This window comes from Protobothrops mucrosquamatus, unplaced genomic scaffold (genome assembly GCF_001527695.2).
Source record: "Protobothrops mucrosquamatus isolate PMUCROS unplaced genomic scaffold, P.Mucros_1.0 scaffold3343, whole genome shotgun sequence".
Classification (NCBI taxonomy): domain Eukaryota; kingdom Metazoa; phylum Chordata; class Lepidosauria; order Squamata; family Viperidae; genus Protobothrops; species Protobothrops mucrosquamatus.
This window is the reverse complement of record NW_015389331.1, coordinates 46814-70283: the sequence shown is the minus strand read 5'-3', so window position 1 is coordinate 70283 and position 23470 is coordinate 46814. Positions and strand designations below refer to the sequence as shown.

General features: G+C 39.4%; 1 protein-coding gene across 3 annotated transcripts; it reads left to right on the top strand.

Moving 5' to 3' along the window:
• Positions 1-1507: 1507 nt before the first annotated feature.
• Positions 1508-12209, top strand: LOC107297495 (coiled-coil domain-containing protein 66). Of its 3 annotated transcripts, XM_015826857.1 has the most exons (6): positions 1508-1978; positions 4717-4751; positions 5134-5441; positions 6078-6199; positions 9558-9610; positions 11887-12209. In XM_015826857.1, exons 1-5 carry the CDS (start codon positions 1568-1570, stop codon positions 9570-9572), a joined length of 891 nt encoding a protein of 296 aa, XP_015682343.1. In that variant the 5' UTR covers positions 1508-1567; the 3' UTR covers positions 9573-9610; positions 11887-12209. The 3 variants fall into 3 exon arrangements, with proteins under 3 accessions (XP_015682343.1, XP_015682342.1, XP_015682341.1); XM_015826856.1 differs by lacking the exon at positions 9558-9610 and having other exon boundaries at positions 5134-5408; XM_015826855.1 differs by lacking the exon at positions 9558-9610.
• Positions 12210-23470: the final 11261 nt, after the last annotated feature.

The following is a 23470-nucleotide window of genomic DNA, read 5'->3' as shown; positions in this document are numbered from 1 at the left end:
TAGAATGACACAAAGCAGTGTACAGATGATTAAAAATACATCACAGAATGCATCATAAAAACCAACTGTGAGGGAACTAATAAAAACAAAAATGTCATATGCAATAACATATCACAATGTGAAATACAGAATATTAAAAAGTACTTAAATAAAACATAAAATATTATATTACTAAGCTGAACTACAAAAAGCCAAGTCCTAAAAGACAAAAGGGTCAGGGAGAAGATCTGAGGCAGAATATATGTAGTCCTCAACACTGAAAAAAGTGACATGTGACCGTTTTTCATACTTACGACCATTGCAGCATCCCCATGGACACGTGATTAAAATTCAGACTCTTGGCAACTGATTCATATTTATGACGATTGCAGTGGCCTGGGGTCATATAATCACCTTTTGTGACCTTCTGACAAGCAAAGTCAATGAAGAAGCCAGAGTCAATTAACAGCTGTATTACTAACTTAACAACTACAGTGGTTCACTTAACAACTGTGGCAAAAAAAATCATAAAATGGGGCAAACCTCACTTAATAAATGTCTCACTTAGCAACAGAAATTTGGGGCTCAAGTGTGGTTGTAAGAACTATTTGTACTTGTTCCAGAGGACTGATAGTAGAGAGTCCCACAAGATGACACTCTTGGGTAAATGAGACCTGGAGGAGAATATTTTCTGCCCTTTTTGTGTTGCTGGCTAGTTTAGAATTTACAATCAGCTATCAAAGGAGGAAGATATTAGAGGAGGTGCCAGGACTAATACAAATAGCATTATGTTTATTTAATTTCTCATAATTAATTATTACAGGGCTCCTTCCCAATTGCCTTGGTGAGTGCAAGAGATAGAGATGATCTCTGGAATTTAACTCACAAAGAGATTGCTTTCTTTCGGCAATCGGTGTTAATTGGAAAATGCAGGTCAATCAAAAGACATATAACACTGCACCTTGCCCTTCTGTGACACAGTTTATATGGGTCTGCCATTGGACTGCTGGGAAGCTGCACTCTGTTCAAAATGCAGTGGCCTGACAGCTGTCAGGAGGAAGCAGGTTCACCAAATATATATTTTGATAGGCTAGAGATTGCTGTCACTGATTTAGACACTACTTCCAAAATGTCTCTCAGATTAGAACATCTGGAGGTTAGCAAATCGCTTCTCCTTGTAAAAAATGTAGGATACCATTAGTAAGTTTTTTTTTTTCCTGGAAGGAAATGTTGCTTTGCCAGTTCTATAAGGTAAACTATGTTAGAATAGACATTTATTACCAATATACTGTAACTCTCACTACAGTCTCATATTGGAGATGATTTCCATTGGATTTAGTGGTCATGTACTCACCTTGGATAAGGCCACTTTAAGAATTTAGATAAACATCCCCAGTTTTAAATTTGTTTACTAATGCTGATTTTTTTTTTAATCTTAGTTGGCATTCAGAGTAAAATGTTTGCAGTAGTGTTAATTATTATGAGTGATGTTTGAAGGAATTATTTAAACTTTTTTTTGCTAGAGTTTGCAATCACTGATTTTCCCACTGATTCTGAAATTTCCCCTACACCAGCTGGGGAAGGAAGAATGGACTGCGCATCTCCAGATGTTGCTGTAGAATATATAATGGACTTCAGCAATAAAAGAAGCAAGAAAGAAGCACAATATCTAGATAAAAAGATTTCAGAAAAAGAGAATATTATCAGCAGTTGCAATCCCTATGAACAGTATTCCCCAAAGCAGAAACATCCCAAGGCAGTGGGAAAAAATGGGAAAAAGGTGGACTGGAACATAAACAAACCTTGCAAAAAATATATTCCGGCCTCTGAGAAATATCCCAGACTCCAGCAAAAGCAGCGTGAAGAAAAGAAAGCACAGCGACAAATGGCGCTGCTTCAGTTGGTTGAAAGAAACAACCCTGGTAATCTTTGCAAGAAAAAAGGTGTTTCTCCAGATAGAGCCCTCTCACCTCACAAGGAAGATGAGGTCAAAAATAAGGTAAGTGCCTTCAAAATGTGAGGATGGCCTAGTCCAGGGGTCCCCAACCCCTGGTCCGTGGACCTGTACCGGGCCGCAGCATGCCAGCAACCAGTCTGCACAAAGAAGCAAAGCCCCATCCGCGGGATGCAGGCAGCATACAAAACCACACACCCTCCGCTCCGCAGAAAAACCTCTCTCCACGAAACCAGTCCCTGGTGCCCAAAAGTTTGGGGACCTCTGGCCTAGTCATAAACCATTGTCTCAGACAAGTATACATACTTGCAGTAGTGGTGAATTGAATGTCACCCATGGAGAAATGGAAATTGAACTGAAATTTTTGGTAATTGAAAATACCAAAACTCAGCTATAAATAATTGAATTTCACTTTTGAGAAGAACAAAATAACAGAGCTCGTTTTGATGTCGTGGTTAAGGCAGCAGCTAAAAAGATTGTGAGTTCTAGTTCTGTCTTAGACATGAAAGCTGGCTAGGTGACTTTGGGCTAGTCACACTCGCTTAGCCCAGCCCACCTTATTGGGTTGCTGTTGTGGGGAAAATAGAGAAAGGATATTATGTACGTTCGCCACCTTGCATTACCTGTGCAGTAATGAAGTCTGGATGAAAAATCTAATTAAAAAATACAAATTTCTCCAAATAAACCTCAGAAGTATTTCTAAGAATGATGTACGCTGCTGTGCAGTGCTGAATATGCTACTAGTGCTACCACCACACCAACGCCTCTTTCCTCTTCTTCTTCCTCCTCTTCTTCTTATGTATGTAACTACAGTGATTAAAGAAGAAAAAAGAACAGCCATATATTAATATAATAAAATTAATTCAGTCCTTAGATTTATTAAGCCCAGAACACATGCATTGCTGCATCTTTTTATTTTTACAATACAGATTTAAAACATCAATATAAAGAGATACATCTTTAACATCGGGAACATTTTTTTTTCTGTGATCGGTAGAGCCAAGGTTCTTAATAAACACATTATTTTCTGTTGAATTTAATTGATTCTTAAGATACATATTTTATGTTTCCTGAAATTTGGACCCGTTGATTTTCTAAAATTGGATATTCCAATTCCTCATTCCACATCTCAATTACCTTCATCATATTCTTTGTTTTGAATTAAATTTTATTACTGATTTCACTTCAAGTACAGTATCTCTTAAAGATTTTAGAATTCCAAGTATCTCTGAAACTGAAGTATCTAGATTATATTGTTTAACCAATATATGTTTTCATTATATGTATTGCGAAGCAGATAATTTAGCTAAGTTATACTCAGCATTGTCTGAAATCCTTATAATGAGCATTATCCATAAACTGATGTAAGGTATTTATCTCTTGCTTGGCCCTAAACTTTCAGTTAAACAGTTTCTCTTCTGTCTTCAAATTAGGTTGATTCCTCATCAATTTCTCATGTAATTTGGATTGAAAGTTAGCCACTTAATTTAATACTTTAAACTTAGTTTACTTTAACTGACCAAATATATCTGGCAGCTTTCAAAGCTGGAAAAGACAATCTCAGTTGTTTTTATTGTGACACATTTCCTTCATTTCCTTCTATTCAAGCCCAAAGTGGGTAATATTGGGGGGGGGGGACATTCTCATAGGCTTTAAAATAAAAGTCTAACTTTAAAGTGTAAAGTCTGAAAATTTAATGCATCAGCATCATGGGACAATTTAGCCAAAGAAATTAGAGCATCTTGATTTGCTATTAGAATATTTATTTATTCATTCATTTATTATTAATTAATTAATTAATATTGGAATCTCTAAAACTCTGCATCAGTCTAGAGGTGCAGTGGGCCCTTGATTAACCACCATTCATTGACCATTCAAACCTGCTCTGAATGAGTGGTACTTATGACTAGTCCTCAGAATTCCGGCCATCACAGTGTCCCGCAATCATATGGTTGTCATTGGCAACCATCTTTGCCAGTTTCTGGCAAGCAAGCTCTATAGCAGTGGTTCTCAACCTGTGGGTCGGGACCCCATTTGGGGTCGATCGACCATTTCACGGGGGTCGCCAAGCAAGGCTGTCCGCCATTTTTTTCCCCTTTTTCGGTGGGTGCCTTATTTCCCTTGGGCTGGGCCAGCTGGTGGTCGGCCTGCTCTGTCTCTGCCGCTTGCCAGCTACGCCTCGGCCGGCGCAGGGGGCGGAACCACGCATGCGCGGCGCTCCCGGGCAGGGAAAGTCCTCGACTTACGACCGGTTGGGTAGTCCTCGACTTACGACTGGTTTAGTCCTCGACTTACGACCGGTTTAGTCCTTGACTTACGACTGGTTGGGGTCGCGGCATTAAAAAGGTTGAGAACCACTGCTCTATAGGGAAGTCAGCAGGAGGTTGCAAATGGCAGTTACATGACAACCTTTTTTAACAATGTGCAATGATTTTCTTAATGACAGCCAGGATTCTTTTTGCTAAGCAGTGCAGTCACATGACATCATTGTTTGCGACTGTGTCATTTAGTGACTGCAATTCCAGTCCCAGTTACCATCATTAACTGAGTATTACCTGTAGAGACCTGGTTTGTCCCAGACTCCCAAGAATACATTCAGTATAAATAAATATAAATTTATCCATCTCATCCCCTGCAGCATAGCTATTAGCAGAGTACTAAAAAAATAAGGGTAAGATCAACTATAACAAGTAGATCAAGAACATTCTATTTCAGAAGGTAAAATAAGGGCCCATGATAGAATACAGTGTGGTGAAAATAACTTTATTTTGGTCTTATTTTAGGAAGAACAATTCTCAAAAAAATTATTTGAACAAAGGTAGGTATTAGCATGTCTTTCTCTAATAAAGAATTGATTTTGTGTCTATGTTTACATATATCAAGTTCTCAAATATTATGGCATTGTATTTAAAAGTAAAATTAGCATAAATTCTAAAGTTTTAGCAATTCCTATTAGAGGAAAAATTTGCACTGAATAATCAAATGTACATGAGTTTGTTATATCAAATATCGAACAACTTCATCTTCACTCATAGCTCCTTTGTATAGCTCATTAAACAAAATAAAACTCTTTGTGTGGAAGGAGATCTGCATTTTCAAGATTGCATTTAAATATAAGCAGAAATTAATAGTAGATTGATAAAATGAAGAAAGCTCTGGTTGAGACTATTTTTTGCAGCTGAATTGTTTGTTTTAAACAGATCTGACTCCCCACCTGTTCCAGCAGTTAAAAACAAATTACAGCAACAACTAAAGACTTCTGATTTCCCAGTTCTTAACAGCAAAAATGGAAGCCCAAAGAGTATTTCTACAGATCAGCATGGGAATGAAAGGCCTCTTCCAAATACGGAAGCTGAAAGACCTCCTTCATCTCATTTTGTTCCTTATGTGCGAACAAATGAAGTATATTACCTTGATCCAGATGCACCCTTGACTAGGCCCTCCACGCATGAGCCACAATACCAAGAGCTGGACGGTACTGCAGTAGAGAGTTCAAGAAACACTTATGGTTATTCAATATTTCACCATTAACCTTCATTTAAAGTTTTTACTGCTTGTTCTAAAGTGTTGTTTTAATTCAGTACTGAATAAAGTAAAATATTTGTTTTAAGAGAAAATCATTAATTTTAAACCTATCAATCTAAACATAAATATATTCTATTTGTAATCAGATGTTCAAGGCAAAAATTTATCCATAGGGTCACTAACAGTTAACCACATAGATCTCACGTTGAGCCTTGGTGGTGCAATGGCTAGAATGCAGTATTGCAAGCTAATTCTGCCCACTGCCAGGAGTTCAATCCTGACCAACTCATGGTTAACTCAGCCTTTCATCCTTCTGAGGTCGGTAAAATGAGGACCCAGATTGTTGGGCCAATATGCTTAGAGAGGAGTGTAAAGCACTATAAAGCTGTATATAAGTTTAAGTGCTATTGTTATTCCTGTTGTATCCATGAATGTAGAAAACTACTTCTATGAAACTATATTTTGAAATTGGCTAAAGGTAAATTCTTCAGAAGGCTATATATGCATTCTCTTCCAGACAGATGTCAAGCTAAGACACATCATAATTTATTCATGCACAATATTAAAAATAACACTGATTGTTTACAGTACAATTAATTGTATCTATATTTATCTTTAGATACTTACCATAAACCACGGCAGGTTTTTAGCTCTGATCACATAAGGGATCCTCTTTTTAATCCTAATATGGTGAGAGACAGGCAGCAAGCCATACTCAAAGGACTTTCAGAGCTGCGACAGGTAATAGTTGACTTCAGTGTAGTAAAGTTACTGTTGAATTTTTCATAAACTCCACTGATATTGCATCATTTACCATTAATCATTTGTGTTGAATTTTTCACTCTCAAGATTACATTCTGCCTGCACTGTTTCCATCTTGTAAAAAGACAAAAAAAATTCATTAAACAGATTGCAATGTTATTTACATGTAATGTACTTCTACATAATTCTCATATATTCTGCTTCTGGTGAACGTTTCTAAAGCTTTCATAAAAATATGAAATATTTAATAATAATGATGATAATAATAACAACAATAAAAATAAAGTTGGAAGGGACCTTGGAGGTCTTCTAGTCCCACCCCCTGCTCAGGCAGAAAACCCTATACCATTTCAGACAAATGGTTGTCCAGTCTTTTCTTAAAAACTTTCAGTGCTGGAGCATTCACAACTTCTAGAGGCAGGTTGTTCCACCGATTAATTGTTCTAACTGTTCTAACTCATTTAGAGTCATGCAAATTGGGAGGAAAATTGCTTCAAACTACTGGACATAACAGAATTGTTCTGTTTTTTATTTATAATCTTATTTCTACATCTCAAACTGCAGAAATCATTCATAGCAAAGGGGAGACTGAATTCCATAGCATATTTTCTAGGAGACAGACACCAGATTTACAACCATTCTTCTATGATTAGAAAACTTTTTTGCACTACATACTTACAAATATAATCCTAAAACTATGCAGTGTCCTTGTCCCAAAAACTGGTGGAAATTCCTTCTACAAATTTCCTTTCCCTCTTGTTACAAGTTAGTCTTCTTGAATAAAAAAGAAACTATAAATATGTTCATCTTTAGCTCTCCCAGTTTTGCATCAGCCACAATCCTCTTGCCTCTCTTGTTGATTAATATAGTGGTCAAGTCCTAGGAAAAAAACTCCAATCTTTCTGACATTTTGTAGGAATAGAACTATAGTAATGTCTTCCACTTCTAAGAGCTCTTGTATTACATGTTTTAATTTCAAATTATCAACATCAATATAGCAGTATATATGCAACACTTTATGTTTTCTAAATGTTTAATATAAAGTAATTTCCATTTTAAACATTGTTTCTGTTCTTTAATATTGAAGAATATTTGTATAATAAAGTCCTAATGTTCAAAATGATACATTATATGTCCCTTCATTTAGGAGAATATCACTGTTCTTACTATTATTGTTCATTGCAGTCAGCCAGATGTTTAAACTGGATGTGGCCTTTTTATCCACCTATCAAGTCCTTCCCAAGGACCTTGGATAGGCAGATGTTCTTGTTTGATGGTGTTAATGGTATTGCCAGGTCTTGTCGTCTGCTTTGCCTGCTATTTTTTTAATGTACCAGACATATAATACTTTGCCTTGCCATGTCTCTTTTCTATTCTTCATTTGGTCTTTCTTGTAGGCCAGTTTGGTCTCTCCAGTATGCAGTAAGACTTCATGATGTGCTAGGTTCAATGCATCTTCCTCACTGTCCTTCAGATATTCTTCCAATGTCATTATTATTATATTTTAATTAATAACTAGCATTAATCTTTTTAAAAAGCCTTTTGAAAATGAGTTTCCATTACTCTTCTAATAAATATAACTCCCTCTAGTCCAGTGGTTCTCAACCTGTGGGTCGGGACCCCATTTGGGGTCAATCGACCATTTCACGGGGGTCGCCAAGCAAGGCTGTCCGCCATTTTTTTTGTCCGCCATTTTTTCCCCCTTTTCCGGCGGGTGCCTTACCTCCCTTGGGCTGGGCCAGCTGGTGGTCGGCCTGCTCTGTCTCTGCCGCTTGCCAGCTACGCCTCGGCCGGTGCAGGGGGCGGAACCACGCATGCGCGGCGCTCCCGGGCAGGGAAAGTCCTCGACTTACAACCGGTTGGGTAGTCCTCGACTTACGACCAGTTTAGTCCTCGACTTACGACCGGTTTAGTCCTCGACTTACGACCAGTTTAGTCCTCGACTTACGACCGGTTGGGGTCACGGCATTAAAAAGGTTGAGAACCACTGCTCTAGTCAGCTGTAACTTGCAGTGCCTTTCAGAATACCCATTTATGATGGCAAGTAGAAAAGTTATTGGCAAGTGGAAATGTTATTCATTTCCACTTGCCATCATAAATCCAGAGCAGAAGGCAGCAACTAATACATTTGAAGCTGCTTCTGTTACGTACACTTTCCAGAATGGTGTAGATCATTTATTATTTCAGATGTTTTAGTTTCCTGTATTCATTAGAAGCATGGCAGAAATAGTCCTAGTTGTTGTTTCAGTGATTTTACCATCCAATTGTTGTTTTAGCTGTTTTGATGGCATCCATTCATTAAAGCTGCTCAGGCTTTTCACGTTGAAAAAAGTTTGAAGAAACAAACCATATATTTATGTCCAGGTTTCCATCACCTATCCTATTTCTATTGTTTCACCTCTATATTTGTAAATCATCTTAGTGTAGAAAAAATAGACTTGGCTATCAATCTTAACCTAGTTCTTCTGTTTTTTGCATTGCTTACCTCAAAAAGAAATAAGGTGATGGATGGATAGATGGATGGAGTTTTATATCCTCTTTAATACTTCCATATTTTTGTCCATATCATTTAGCAGCATAACCATTCTGGTTATTTATTTATTAACTATAGTCTTATTATTCCATCTTAAGTATTTATGTTACTATTGTTCATGTGTCTGGGAAAGATAAATTCCAAATGTGGCTAATGGAAATGTTCTACAGTAGTAAAAGATAAAGTGTATTCATTGAGTCTATTCCTTTTTTCAGTGTAGGAAAATCAATTAAAGCATTCCTGATAGATGATAGTCCAGTCTTTGTTTCAGCACATCTCACAAAGAGGAATGTACCACCTCATAGTTGGTTCTAACTACTGTGGCCATTAGATTATTTTCTAACATTCATTGAGAATTTAAATCCTTAATTCTGTGCCTTGCATGCTAGGATGATTGGGGACAGGGTTTGACCTTCTTCTTTATGGCATCCTTTCAGTTATTTGATGTGCTACCATATCCCACCTCAAGGCTAAACACGTCCAGCTCTTTCAATCATAGGAATATTTTCAACAATGAATACCTTCAACATTCTTTGAACCAGTCTGCACTTTGGAAGTTTAATTTTTGCTGGCAGCAACTAAAATTGCATTTGTTTTTGTTGCAACCATATTACATTATTGATTCTTAATCTGGTTGGAATCAACTATGATTCTAAATTAGATTCTAAGTTCAGACATCCTAATGCCAAGGTGAGAAAATTCCAGATGTTTGTAACTTGGGAAAGTTACACAAATTTCCAAAGTGAGTAGTTTTTCATGTGTTTCTATTTAATTTCATTCTTCTCTCCCCTTTTTTTAATACAGCTGGAAATTGGATAATCCCTCCAACTCTTCATGCAGAACATTATGTAAAAATGGTAAATAGTGTTGCATCCTAATCAACTCCTTCTCTGAATTGATCATGAACCACTAATTATTACTGTCAGTGATTTTTGAATAAGCTGCATATTCTTTGAACCACATATTTTCAATCTGTGTTTTCATTAACTAATACCCTGATTTCTTTTTTTTTTGTTGTTTTGAACATATTTGAAGAATCTTTTTGTCATTCTTGGTACAACGCAAACTCATTAGTGTTCGCCTTTCTTATACATCTGTACAGTTAGAAATAACGTCTCTTATTTTGTATTATTTTCCGATTTTCTTCCCATTGTCTAATGTTTTCAGATCTTCATAAACCTTTTTGTTAACCTAGTTTGACCTCCATTTTTTCTTCACTGAATTAACTTGCAGTTGGGTTTTAAGATTTTTTTTTTAAGAACTCAGACCAGTTTATAACAGATGCAAAACTGGGAGAGCTAAAGGTGGAGAATATATCTATAGTTTCTTTTTTTATTCAAGATCAATTCTTAACGAGATGGAAAGAAAAATTATGAAAACAATCCCCTATCTGCCACTTGAGATGATCATTTCATTTTGCCTAACCATTCTTTATTATTAAATTAATGTCATCTTTCTTACTTCTTTGGAAATGTCTAGTTGATGTGTTTTAAAGCTTAGCAATAGTCTAACTTTGAAATATCTACATTTGTAACAGCTGCATTCACATAACACGTCAAGCCATGGTCCCATCCTAATCTGTAATTGAACTCTTAATTGTTGAATATCCATATCATATCCATGGCAAAAAGTGTATCAGGAAAAGATGGAAAAATGCAATTAGTCTTACAGAAGAAAGGATTCACGACCAACTTCTAGACCTATATTTGTGTATCATCTTATTGGAAGATATTACCAATCGGGGGATCAAGTTGTAGGTAGTCTACATAAGTCATCTGCTTAAAGGCCTCCCAGATAACCTTGCAAGATATGTTCGTCACCTCTCTATGGGACCTGTCCAGCTGGGATCAAATTCTGAGTAGATTTAAATGATTTTATCTTCCAGATGTCTAGAAAATTCCTCATAGCCTCCCAGTTCTTCCTAGTTATGTTCACTCAATGGGATCTTTAAAAGGGCTGCTGGGTTCAATTTTGCAGATGTAGTAACAAGTTTTTCACTGTGCTCATCAATATTTGGGCTGAAACTCGAGCTCTTCCTGATAGGTGTGATTAATTTTCCGCCACCATCTTTCTGGGTGTTTCCTCAGCTACTTCATCACCCAGAGCTCTCTGTTCACCAAGGAGTTTCTTTGGAGAGCTGGGAGAAGCCACTTAGCACAATCTTGTCCAAGACCACTAATGCCCTTTTTTCCCAATGGGCAACAGAAATCTTAGCTGGACTACCCATTAGAGCTTTGGGAAGATCCTCAATCACTCTTTGAAAAATCAAGTAATTCTCAGATGCATAGAGAAAACTGATCAAATGGGATCTCCTTGTGGAAGTTGGTAGCACCAGTTAGTTCCAAAGCAATCAGAGCATGATCCAACTATGACAAGGACAGGTGTTAAAACCCTTAATCTTGGATCATCCACTGAGGAAATCAGTAGGTTTCAACAATCCAGGTAGGGATGCTTTTATAGTAGAGTAGTCCCAACCTGTCTCTAGAGCTCAACTTAATATTAACAAGTTATCTGCAAGACAGTGCTCCTAAATGCTGTATCCTGAATGACAATAGCTATTCCACCTGAAATTCAGATGTTCATTATCTCAGAGAGATAAATTATCTGCCTTTCAGTTAGGCCAGGCATGTCAAACTGCCGGCCCACAGGCCAGATACATCACGCCGAAACCGCGCCCGCCCCATTGCTGGCAATAAGGAAAAAGTCCCGATACGTTGCGCGATGTCACGTGATGTCGTGAGTTTGACATGCCTGATTTAGGCTCTGTAATTCAACGTGCAGTGAGAAGGGATCTTGATCAAGTTGTTTTGTTATATTAAATATTTGTACAGAAATATGCAACCTACTTTGTTAGGGATATCAAGAGATAATTAGACCTAGGTGTAATTTTATCTTCCAGGAAAAGCACCTGATCTTTAAATTTCATTGCCATCATTTTCTACATGACTGAAGAATTTACTTCCTAACAAAGCAAATATTTTAAAATTGTTTAGCATAAACAGAATATAATTGATAACTCTTTTCTAGGGTAACTTTATTATTACAGGTATCTACTGTAGGTCGGGTATAGATTTATCATTATTGTTTAAAATTGTTCAGTGTTTTGTAAAAGCATATTCATTTATCTTTCCAGGGGCTCCTTCAGAAGCAGAAAGAACTGGAGACATGCTTTATTCCAAGTCTTATGACTCAAGAAGAAAACTTTATTTTACCGCTTTAAGAATTTCAGCTATGATGATTTTGCTGTGTTGGCACTTTATACTATAATTATGAACCAAGTTGTAGAATATGGACTTTTGTATATTTAAGATAAACTTTCAGTAATGAATTTTATTTCACATGAAACTGTATGATAATGTGATCTGTTTACACAGTATTTGTATCACTAATTTAAATTTTATGTGAGTATTTAGCATGAGAAATAAAATACTTGAATTTTCAATACCCATGGCTACTGTGTTGCATTTTAATTGACAATGTAAGCAGCAATTCAGATACATCAACCCATATTTAAAAGCTGTTCCTATAAAGAAATTACTTAAATAATTTTAAACATAGTTTTGCATTTATAGGGAATTAATAAGCAAGAGCATAAAGAACTCATAGAGTGTGACCTATATGCACAGAACTATAATGAATGCCAAGTAATTATTTTACATTAAAATGTTAAGACCACTTTATAAACATTTTACATGTGCCATGCTTTACATTTTTAAAATGAGTTGTCAAACACATGATTCTACAAACAGAAATCACAACTCAATTTTAATTAAAATGGGTTCTACTAAAAGTAATATCAGAATTTAGAAAACATGCCCAATAATGCCAGTAATTAGAACATGCTGTTGAGTATTTGAAAAGTTTAGCAGATAATCCTGTCTTCCACTGTAATACTAGGTTTTTGGTTTTTGTTTTAGTCAGTAAAAAGATTAGATTTTCTAATTTGATTATTTCAGCTGTTTGCCAAACTATTCATTTTGACTGTGATGATATAAATATCAAAGCTGCCTCGTAGTATTTCGTCTGAATGAGACAAACTACCTCTCCTGGTGTCTGAAAATGGAGATGTACTTGTGAAGGGAGTAGTTGTGGATGGTAGTTACTGATTCACCTGCAGTCCTGGATAATGGGGACCGGAGAAAGAATGAGAAAGCATTGGCCAGCATAATCCTGAGTTTGGAAGATAGCCAGCTGATACACGTGAGGGGTCTCCAGTCTGCTAAAGAGTGCTGGGAAGCTTTGCACAGTGTGTACATGAGTGAGACTGCGAGCAGCAAAGTAATGCTGACAAGAAAGCTATGTAAGGCCCAACTGAAACCGGGAAAGAGCATGTCTATGCATTTGCAGTCCATGAGAAAGACATTCCTAGAGTTAGAAGAGGAATGACTTTTATTGAGGTACACAAGGTGTATGTGATGCTCAGTTCATTGGACAATTCACGGGACATCCTAATGTTCAGTTTGTCGTCCATGCAAGAGAGGGACTTAACCACGAGTTATTTGACTGGCCGGTTGCTGGAGGAGGAAAAGAAAAGGCTGGAAAGGCAGCAGAGAGGAAGTGGTGACAACTCAGACCAGGCCTAGAATTACAACGTCCAAAGATGCCAGCAGGGCAGCTGAAAACACTTGCATGGTGAAATGCTGCTTCAAGTGTGGTTCTACAGAGCATCTCCAGAGACGCTGCCCTGAGAGGAGAAACAGAGGAGCAGCGAAACAAGATCATAGAGCTACACAACCAACATTTTTCCTGGCAGCAACTTTCACTGAAGAAAACACTTGGTTGTTGGACAGTGGGGCAAGTCAGCATATTGCAAATGACCCACAAATGTTTTCAAACCTAAGACCAGCTAAACAAACATTTCTTAGCTTGGCAAATGGACAACAGTCCGCTGTTAAAGGGGAAGATAAACTTTATGTACCTGCTATTTGAGAAACATTAGGTAATGTATTATATGTAGGCCATAATTTACTCAGTATTTTGAGCTTGGATAATATGGGGTATGAAGTACTGTTTGCAAAGGGTCAATATACCATCAGGAAAGGGGGGAGGATTTGTGCACAAGGTATTAAGCTGGATAATTTATACGTGTTAAGGAAGCAGCAGGATGGTTGTGCACGAACATTCACGAACACTCCCATGCATGATAATTACGTACATTTATTACATAGGCTAGGTCAGTGGTGGTGAACCTATGGCACGGGTGCCAGAGGCGGCACTCAGAGCCCTCTCTGTGGGCACGCGCGCCGTCGCCCCAATCCTAGGCCTTCAGCTGGGTTTTATAAAACCTGTTCGCTTTAGGCCTCCACCACCGTGTGCAAAAAAAAAAAAAGATTCAATCAATCAATTTCAACTTTTCGCGGGGGAAAAAAAGATCTTGCAAAGTTGGAATTGATTGATTGAACTTTTTAGTGCCACCCAGTCTGCCGTTACCACCGCAGCCATGCCCACCCAATGGGCCATGCCCATCCAATGGGCCACATCCAGCCAATGGGCCACACCCACCCGGCACCCGACAATGTATAAGTGGGTTTTGGTTGCAGTTTGGGCACTCAGTCTCTAAAAGGTTCACCATCACTGGGTTAGGTCATGCAAGTTATAGAGTGCTGCAAAGGATGCCAGACCTAGCTGAAGGACTACACATTAAGCAATGCAACACATATTTAGATTGCGCAATTTGTAAGGAGTCTAAGTCCAGAATGTATCCTGTAAGTAAGAAAAGCTCAAGGCAAAGAGTTTTGCAGTTAGTGCATGCTGATTTAATTGGTCCTATGGCGCCCTCTCTAGGAGGAGTTAGGTATGTACTAGTCTTAGTAGATGACTACGCCAGATATGGGTTTTGCTATTTATTAAAGAGCAAAATGGAAGTTCAACAGTTAGGCAATGGGTGAACTTTGTAGAGCGATGATATGGCCATAAGGTATGCCAGCTGCAACAGACAAGGGAACAGAGTTCATGTCTGACAACTTCCAAACTGGCTGAGGAACTTAGGCATAAGGGATAGACGTACGAATCCATACTCGCCAGCAGAAAATGGGGTGGCTGAACGGAGAAATGGAGTACTGCAAACTATGAAAGATTCACAGTTGGCAGATGCAGGAATGAGTAAAACGTACTAGGGGAAGCCATGAAAACAGTCAACTATCTAGTCAACGGTATGGAGTGTTGCTATAAATGAAACTCCATATTACCTATTATATGGAAGGAAATCTTCACTGGTTCACCTAAGAACATTTGACAGTTATGCCTGGGTGCATATTCCCAAAAGAACCAGCAGGAAAGGACAGAAAAAGGCCAGGAAAATTAGGTTTGTTGGATACGAGTCAGATTCCAAAGAATATAGATTTACAGATGGAACAAAGAAGGTTGTGATCTCAAGGCCTACTAGTTTTGCAGAACAAAACAATTGGGACAGGGTGCATGCTGACACCGAGGTGTTCATGCCAGCACATAGCACTAGTTCTCAAGAAGGAGAGGCTACACATAGCCCAATGAAGGGAGGCCAAGATAGCAGGTCAGAAATAGTAGGAATAGGATAAACCTGAAGTAAAGAGAGAAGTAACAGAAACACAGGAACAGATGCCAAGGAGGTCTGAACGTAGCAATAAGGGCGTACCTCCTGATCGATTCTCAGCAAGTGGGGTTAGAGCGTATAGTATAAGATATGAACCCCGTAATTACCAAGAGATGTTATCATTTCCTACAGTAGAAAAGGATAAATGGAAGGAGGCTATGGAAAAAGAAATGGAGTCTATGAATGTGCATCAGGTGTTTACCCTTATGAGGTTACCAAAGCGATAAAAAGAATATTCAGATATTTGAAAGACAATGGACCTAGGATTAAGGATAAGGCCATCTGATACCCTATCATTACAGTGCTATGTAGACAGTGAATGGGCAAATGATATGCATGACAGAAAGTCAAACACAGAGTTTGTGATATTGTTTGCTGGCACCATAATTGGATGGAAATCCAGAAAACAACCTTCAGTAGCATTGTCAACTGCTGAAGCTGAATTTATAGCATTGTCTGAAAAGTGTTCCGAATTAACCTGGTATGTCCAATTACTAAGAGATGTACGTATTGATGTAAAAAGAAGCTGTGCCGATATTTGAGGACAATGTTGCATGTACAATATAAAGATGGCAACGGGAGAACGTATTGGAAGCAGAAGCAAACATGTAGACATAAAATATTGTAAGATCAGGGAGGCTGCAAAGGATAAATTGATAAAGTTACAGCATTGTTCCACTGACAACAATATAGCTGATATATTGACTAAGCCTTTAAATAATAATAATAAAGTTGGAAGGGACCTTGTAGGTCATCTAGTCCAGTGGTGGCGAACCTTTTAGAGACCGAGTGCCCAAACTGCAACCTGAAACCCACTTATACATCGCCGGGTGCCGGGGGCGTGGCCAGGTGGGCGTGGCCACAAAAATGGGTGTGGTCAAGTGGGCATGGTCACCAAATGGGCGTGGCTACCTCGATGTTGCTCCTGGGGCAAGGCAAGGTGAGGCAGGGGCTAGGGCAGGTTGCAGACAAAGGGGTGCTCCGGTGAGGAGGAGGTGGAAGATTTAAGCAAGCTTGGCACCGGAGCCTTGGCTAAGCTGATGGCTCTACTTCGCTAGAAGCAAAAGCACGGTAAAATAAGTGGGCTCGACCTCTCTAGGCACCAGGCTCCATGGCAGCGTAGCTCCGCCCCCTTCTCTGGCTTCGGGGGTCTCTTGCTGAAGAAAGAGAGAGAGAGAAGCGAGGGAGAGGACGGACGGACGGCAGGCAGCCAGCCCGGCTCGCCTGGGCTGTCGCGTGTTGCCTGCAACATTCGGAAACCTCTTCTTCCCCCGCATGTGCCGCTTCTCCTTACTCCCTGCGCAGCTGAAAATGCGAGACTCCGGCCTGGTCGGCTGCCTGGCTCCGGTTTCCTTGTTCACCGCGACCCCTCGCCCCAGCCCACCGTGCCAGCTGCTGGGCTGGGCGGGGGGTTGCTGAACCCTTTGCATGGGGTGGCCGCCACCGCCTCTGGCCTCGGTCCGTCTCTCCACTGCTGCGCCTGCTGCCGGGAAAAATGCCCCGGCAGAAGCTGCCTTTGCCCGAAGGCTGGGAGGAAGCTCGCGACTACGACATCGACCACACCACCAAAACCACCAGCTGGGTCAACCCGCGGGACAGGTGAGGAAGGATGGACTGGAGGAGGCCAAGCCAGTCAGCTGGGGAGGAGCCTGCGCTCTAAGGGCGACAGGTGCCTGGAGCAGGCTGTGCCTTGGTAGGGATAGGAAGGGAAGAACTTGGCCGCGGAAAGTACGTGGGCCCGGGAACGCGTGTGCGTGTTTGTCCGCTCGTCAGGTCGCTCTCTCCCTCCCCCTAGTATTGTTCCTTGCAGGTCAGGATGGTTTGAGAGCGATCTCTGAAGATTTGGGCCAGTATTAGGCAGGCGGAGAGGGCGCGGGGCGGGCTGCACGAGGGGAAGCCGGTTGCAAATTTACTGGAAATGCCGGCAGCCGCAGGGTGTTTTCTAGCCGCTGGGCCGGGCTCTTTGGCCTCGGCCTTCCCCGGTGGCCCCCGGCTTGTCTGCTGCGATCAGTGGCAGGCAGAGAGGGCACGGGGCGGGCTGCACGAGGGGAGGCTGGCTGCAAAATTACAAGAAGTGCCGGCGGCCGCGGGGTGTTTTTTAGCTGCTGGGCCGGCTGCGAAATTGCAGGAAATGCGGGCAGGGTGTTCTGGGGCCGCTGGGGTGTCCGGTGGCCAAGCAGAGGAAGCTCAGCGGCAGGCCAGAGACAAAACTTACCGCTTTTACTTGTTCTCTCTCTTGCTTTCTGCTGCTTGTTCTCTCTCGCTTTCTGCCACTTGTTCTCTGTCTCGCTTTCTGCCACGTGCTCCGAAACGGAAACTTCCTTAGTTTATATAGAAAAAAGCTACGCATGCGCAGAGGGAGGCAGGAACAGCTCTGCGTGCCACCTGTGGCACACGTGCCATAGGTTCGCCACCACTGATCTAGTCCAACCCCCTGCTTAGGCAGGTAACCCTATACCATTTCAGACAAATGGCTGTCCAGTCTCTTCTTAAAAACTTCCAGTGTTGGAGCATTCACCGCTTCTGCAGGCAGGTTGTTCCACTGGTTAATTATTTTGTCAGGAGATTTCTCCTTAGTTCTAGGTTGCTTCTCTCCTTGATTAGTTTCCATCCGTTGCTTCTTGTCCTGCCTTCAAGGTGCTTTGGAAAATAGTTTGACTCCCTCTTCTTTGTGGCAGCCCCTGACATATTGGAACACTGCTATCATGTCACCCCTTGTCCTTCTCTTCATTAAACTAGACATACCCAATTCCAGCAACCCTTATGTTTTAGCCTGCAGTCCCCTGATCACCTTTGTTGCTCTTCTCTGTACTCTTTTTAGAGTCTCAAAATCTTTTTTACATCGTGGTAACCAAAACTGGATGCAGTATTCCAAGTGTGGCTTACCAAGGCACACTTGGTAAGTGTGGTAAAGTGGTATTAACACTTCACGTGATCTTGATTCTCTCCCTGTTAATGCAGCCTAGCACTGTGTTGGCTTTTTTGGCAGCTGCAGCACACTGCTGGCTCATATTTAAGTGATTGTCCACTAGGACTCCGAGATCCCTCTCACAGTAATTACTATTGAGCAAGGTACCACCTATACTATACCTGTACATTTGGTTTCTCTTGCCTAAATGTAGAACCTTACTTTTTTCACCACTGAATTTCATTTTGTTAGATAGCGCCCACTGTTCAAGTCTGTCCAGATCATCCTGTATCTTAAGTCTATCTTCTGGAGTGTTGGCTATTTCTGCCAGCTTGGTGTCGTCTGCAAATTTGATGAGTTCCCCACCTATCCCCTTGTCCAAATCATTGATGAAGATGTTGAAGAGCACTGGGCCTAGAACAGAGCCCTGGGGCACCCCACTACACACTTCCATGTAGATGGGGTTCCATTGAGGACCACGCTGAGTACGGCCGGTCAGCCAGCTATGAATCCATTTGGTGGTGATGCTGTCTAACCTACATTTTTCTATCTTATCAAGTAGTAGGTTGTGATCTACTTTATCAAATGCCTTACTGAAGTCCAAGTAAATTATATCCACAGCATTCCTCTGGTCCGCTAATTTTGTCACTTGGTCAAAGAATGCAATAAGATTTGTCTGGCATGATGTTTTGTCAAACCCATGTTGGCTTTTAGTAATGACTTTGTTTGCCTCTAGATGCTCGCTGATTCGTTGTTTATCTTTTCCAGAATCTTCCCAGGTATTGACGTCAGGCAAGCATCAAAAGTATGTAAAAGTATTTGGGTTAACAGCTGTTTAGCTTTAAATGGGAGGAGTGTCAAGGTAACTATTTAAAAGCTAACTAGGTTGTGTAATGTAAGATGTAATTATGGGAATGACTCAGCAGGGTCTGTGTCTCTTTAAGAGCCTTTGTATAAAAGGGAAGGTTCCACTGAGGTGTTCTTTCTCTTCTGTTTCCTGCTATAATCGTGGTTTGTTGGATCCTGCTGTATTAGCACGTGTATGTATTTTGTTCCTGGTGTATGATATTGTAGATAATGTAAGATAAACCACCATTTAATACAAACCACTTTTTACTATGTTTGTTTTTACTGTGTTTGCTTATCTCGTTCAATAAGATTGTGCATGCTCTGACATAACCCACTGCATAAGCACAATGCATCAATGAGTGAATATAGTACATAGCTGAAACATTAATCTCCTTTATGGTTAAACTGTTGAAACGGAATACAATTATAGCTAACTGTCCCCAAAATTATTTCAGAATTATACATATTAATTTTTGGAATCTTCCATCTTGATCTGAAAAAACAGATTCTTATAGGATTATATAGAGAGACTTTTAATTATTTCTACCGTTTTTCCCCAAAAATGACCAGGTCTTACATTTTTTTTTTTGCCTCCAAAAGAGGCACTAGTTCTTATTTTCGGGGGATGTTTTACCATTTACCTCAGCACCACCGCAGCTAGGCCTCCCACGCCCTGACATGTCACACTGCTACCAGACTTTTGCGGCCACTCGGGGCAGGTCGCATGGTGCGTTGTGCCGGTGCCACCGCTCACAGCAGGCTGTGTGGCGCATCGCGTTGGTGCCATTTGCGGCAGGCCGTGTGGCACACCACGTTGCATTGCATGCAAGTAGAACCAGCACAACGCACCATGTGATATCCTGCCACAAGCAGCAGTATCAGCACATGCCGCTTCCTGCCACGAGCAGTGGCACCAGTGTGATATGCCATGTGGCATCCTGCTGCAAGAGGCCGCAGAAGTCAGGCGGCAGCACAAGTGTCAGGGCGTGGGAGGCCTGGCTGCGGCGGTGCTGAGATAAGCGGGTGCTTGGCACGTGGGGCAGCTCCACCCCCAACCCCAGCTTAATTTTTACACTTGTGTCTCACCCCACCTCGTACAACCAGACAGTAGGACTGAGTGAGCACCGGGGTCTTAACTAGGGCTTATTTTGGAGGATAGGGCTTATATTAGGCGCACACATAAGTATCAAGCCAGTGCTTATTTTCGGGATAGGACTTAATTTCGGGGAAACATGGTAAATGCAAATAATTTAAGAAGAATATAACAATACAATAGTGTTCAACCAATTAATACTTTTTTGCCTAAATAAAACTGATGTGTATTTTATCTCTACTTTTTGCAATGAATATTTACTTTAGAATAGAATTTATGGCAAGTTGTTTCCATTAATTCCTTCTCTTAAACATTAATTCCCAATTAAAATCATGGCTTAGCATTTAATCTGAATCAAACATTAAAATGACTGATACACCAATTACATTTAGAGCAAGTATCACATACATGAAAACTTAAAACGCTCAATTCTGCAATCTTTCAAGATACATGTCAGACTTCCTCTGACAGCAGCCTCTTATTTGGAAGAAAAAAACTAACCTTGCTTTCATCTTACCAGCATCAATCTTTCACAACCCTTGAAAGTCACTAGAGGGGCAGGACTAAACCTTCCACCTTCCATCACACACACAACAAAAACAAACCTCAAAACCATCCCAATATGAAACAAGGGATTGAGCACTTTAAGACATATTGAGTCCACATAATAGACATAACAAAGTACAAGCAGTTCCTGGATTATGAATAAGTTCCATTCCCTAAATCTGTCTCTAACTCAAATTTCTATTTAAGTTGGAACTTGTATTGCCTATTAATGGAGGACAGCATTGTCCTTCAAACTGAGCAATGCTTTCAGAAACCACTGAAAACAAGCTGTATATCAAAAACATGCAGATTCAGCACCTTGTTGGCTTGAAGAATACCATTTGCCATTTTTAATAAGTTGGACATTCTTAACTCAGAAATTGCCTGTATGTTGCCAATGTCTAAGGACTACCTTGCAGTTGTTTCTAAATTTGATCTAAAAACGACTAAAATAAAATAAACCCACTCTTGATTCAGAAATTGAGAAACAATAAGATTTTTCCATAAGATTTTCTTCAGATGGCTTGCAGCTTGCATTCAAGGATTTTATTTTCAGAAAGCCAGTTTGGTCTAGTCAGGTTTGGACAACAAGCCTCTTGATCAATTCCTATCACAATAAAATGGATCAACACTAAGTTGATCTAAAAAAGAGTGGATCCTCCTCCACTTGCGTGAAAACGCTAGGAATAAAACAAATTCTGTAGAACTAGTCTTTTAGTTTACTTTACAAACCTGCATTTTCAGGAATTATATCCAGGTAACTCAGATACTGAAACTCAAATGCTAAATACAAATTTAAAAATCAGTCATTTGGACAGAGTTCAAAATCTGTAAACAAAAGTTTTAATACGGAATACTTCATTTTAACTATAGCCAACGGAGAAAAAATATCTGGTATTCAGAAGCTACTGGTATTTCAGCATACTTTCACAGCACTATTGCATGTATACATTCCTTCTTTAAAAACCAGATTTTAACTAGCCCATCTTTGATTGATCACATGTCATCAGTGTTGACTCCTAGCATCCACATATATATTTATCTTAGCATAGATTTATAATAGAGGCTAAAAAGAGGGGAAACGATGCCAACGTTTCTGCAAAATAATATTAAAGGCATAAACATAATTTAAACAATTGTTATCAGGTTAAGGAGTGATAAGAAAAATCAATAAAAGTACTTAAATGTTTCTGGTAGGAACTATCATAATATTCAGGAGGGAATATGCCCAAGAATATCCTCAGATCTAAATTTCTAGTTGAAATCCTTTTATACAATTGGTAAAGTGACATTGCAGATGTTTAACAATTACCAATATCAATATATTGATAGTCATTTACAGCCTAATGTTAAACTTACTTCCTCTAAAGAGATCAAAGTAGCAGCATAATTTCTCTTTTACTGCCAAGTCTTTTAACATATTTATGAGGCTGATGGTGAGTTACACATTCAGCATGAATTGGAACTGGTTTATTTTATTTAAAATATTTGGCCATCTATTTTAAAAATAACTCTCGGCAACTCACAACAATAAAACCCAATAACTAAAAAATTATAAACCATAAAAACCATAAGCTCAAAATACTTTTAAAGTTTTCTAATTTTAGTATAATTATCTAATCACTATCTCACTGGGTTTATCATGTTTAAATATGTTTCAGGTTAAGATTCTTACATATTAGAAGTGGCTACATCCGACAAAAAATTTGAACCTATCAGAATTATCCAGAATCGTACTGTTTTGTGACTTATAACATGATCAGAGCTTCATCTAATACTTAAGAGTCTTCAAAGAGCAGGATCGATGTATCTTTTTGATATCTCTGGTTATTTTATGACTTTTACCACAGAATTACCTAAATATTCTCCAGATATGTTCAATTTTATCTTCTGTAACTACCTTCATTAGAATGTCAATTTAATACCTGTAAATACATTTTACAGCTTAGATTCCCAAAGTATTCCCAATATATTTTTGTTATTCTTCTTAAATGTATTCTTTCCATTGTTTAAAATTCAGACTGCTAGTCTTTTTAGCTTGCCCACTACGTTTTCCAACATTGCTTTATAGATAATTCCATTTCCTTCCTCATCTTGTATCCAAAACCATATATTCAACCATTATTATTGTTATTATCCCTCCGTTTAAGGCTTGGGTCCCCTAACTTATTTGCCCCACCGTAAAATGAAGTAGAATAGTTGACATGCTGCAGAACATTATTAATTACAGCTGTACCTTTATAGCTCAAATGCTCAATATACTACTGTATATAACCAAACTAGACATTTTTAGAAATTGAAAATGGTTAAAGGCTGCAACTCAGGGCTTTTTGCTTGTATGTGTTATTTGCCAAACCCAAAAAAAAGGTGATTTGGGAATAGGATAAGTACACTCTTACCAATTGCCTCCTGCCTTGTCCCCTCACTGTGACTATTTCATGAATAAGCAAACCCATCATGGTAACATGGGAACTCCTGCCTTAAAGCGTTAAATTTTTTATGCTCTCTACAGCTATTCCTGCTTTCCAATCAAATATATAGCAAAAATAGCATACTTTAGCCCATTTTATTTTCTATTATACTTGACTTTAGGTGCCATTTATGGCAGATCAATTCAAAATTAATTCTTCCAGGTTACGCATTAATTGCTTGGTTCTACATTATAACAGATAACTGAATGCTGTAGATTTCTTGATGGACTTTATATGCAGTTAACAGCAAAGCACGGTTCATATTCATAAAGTCTGTAA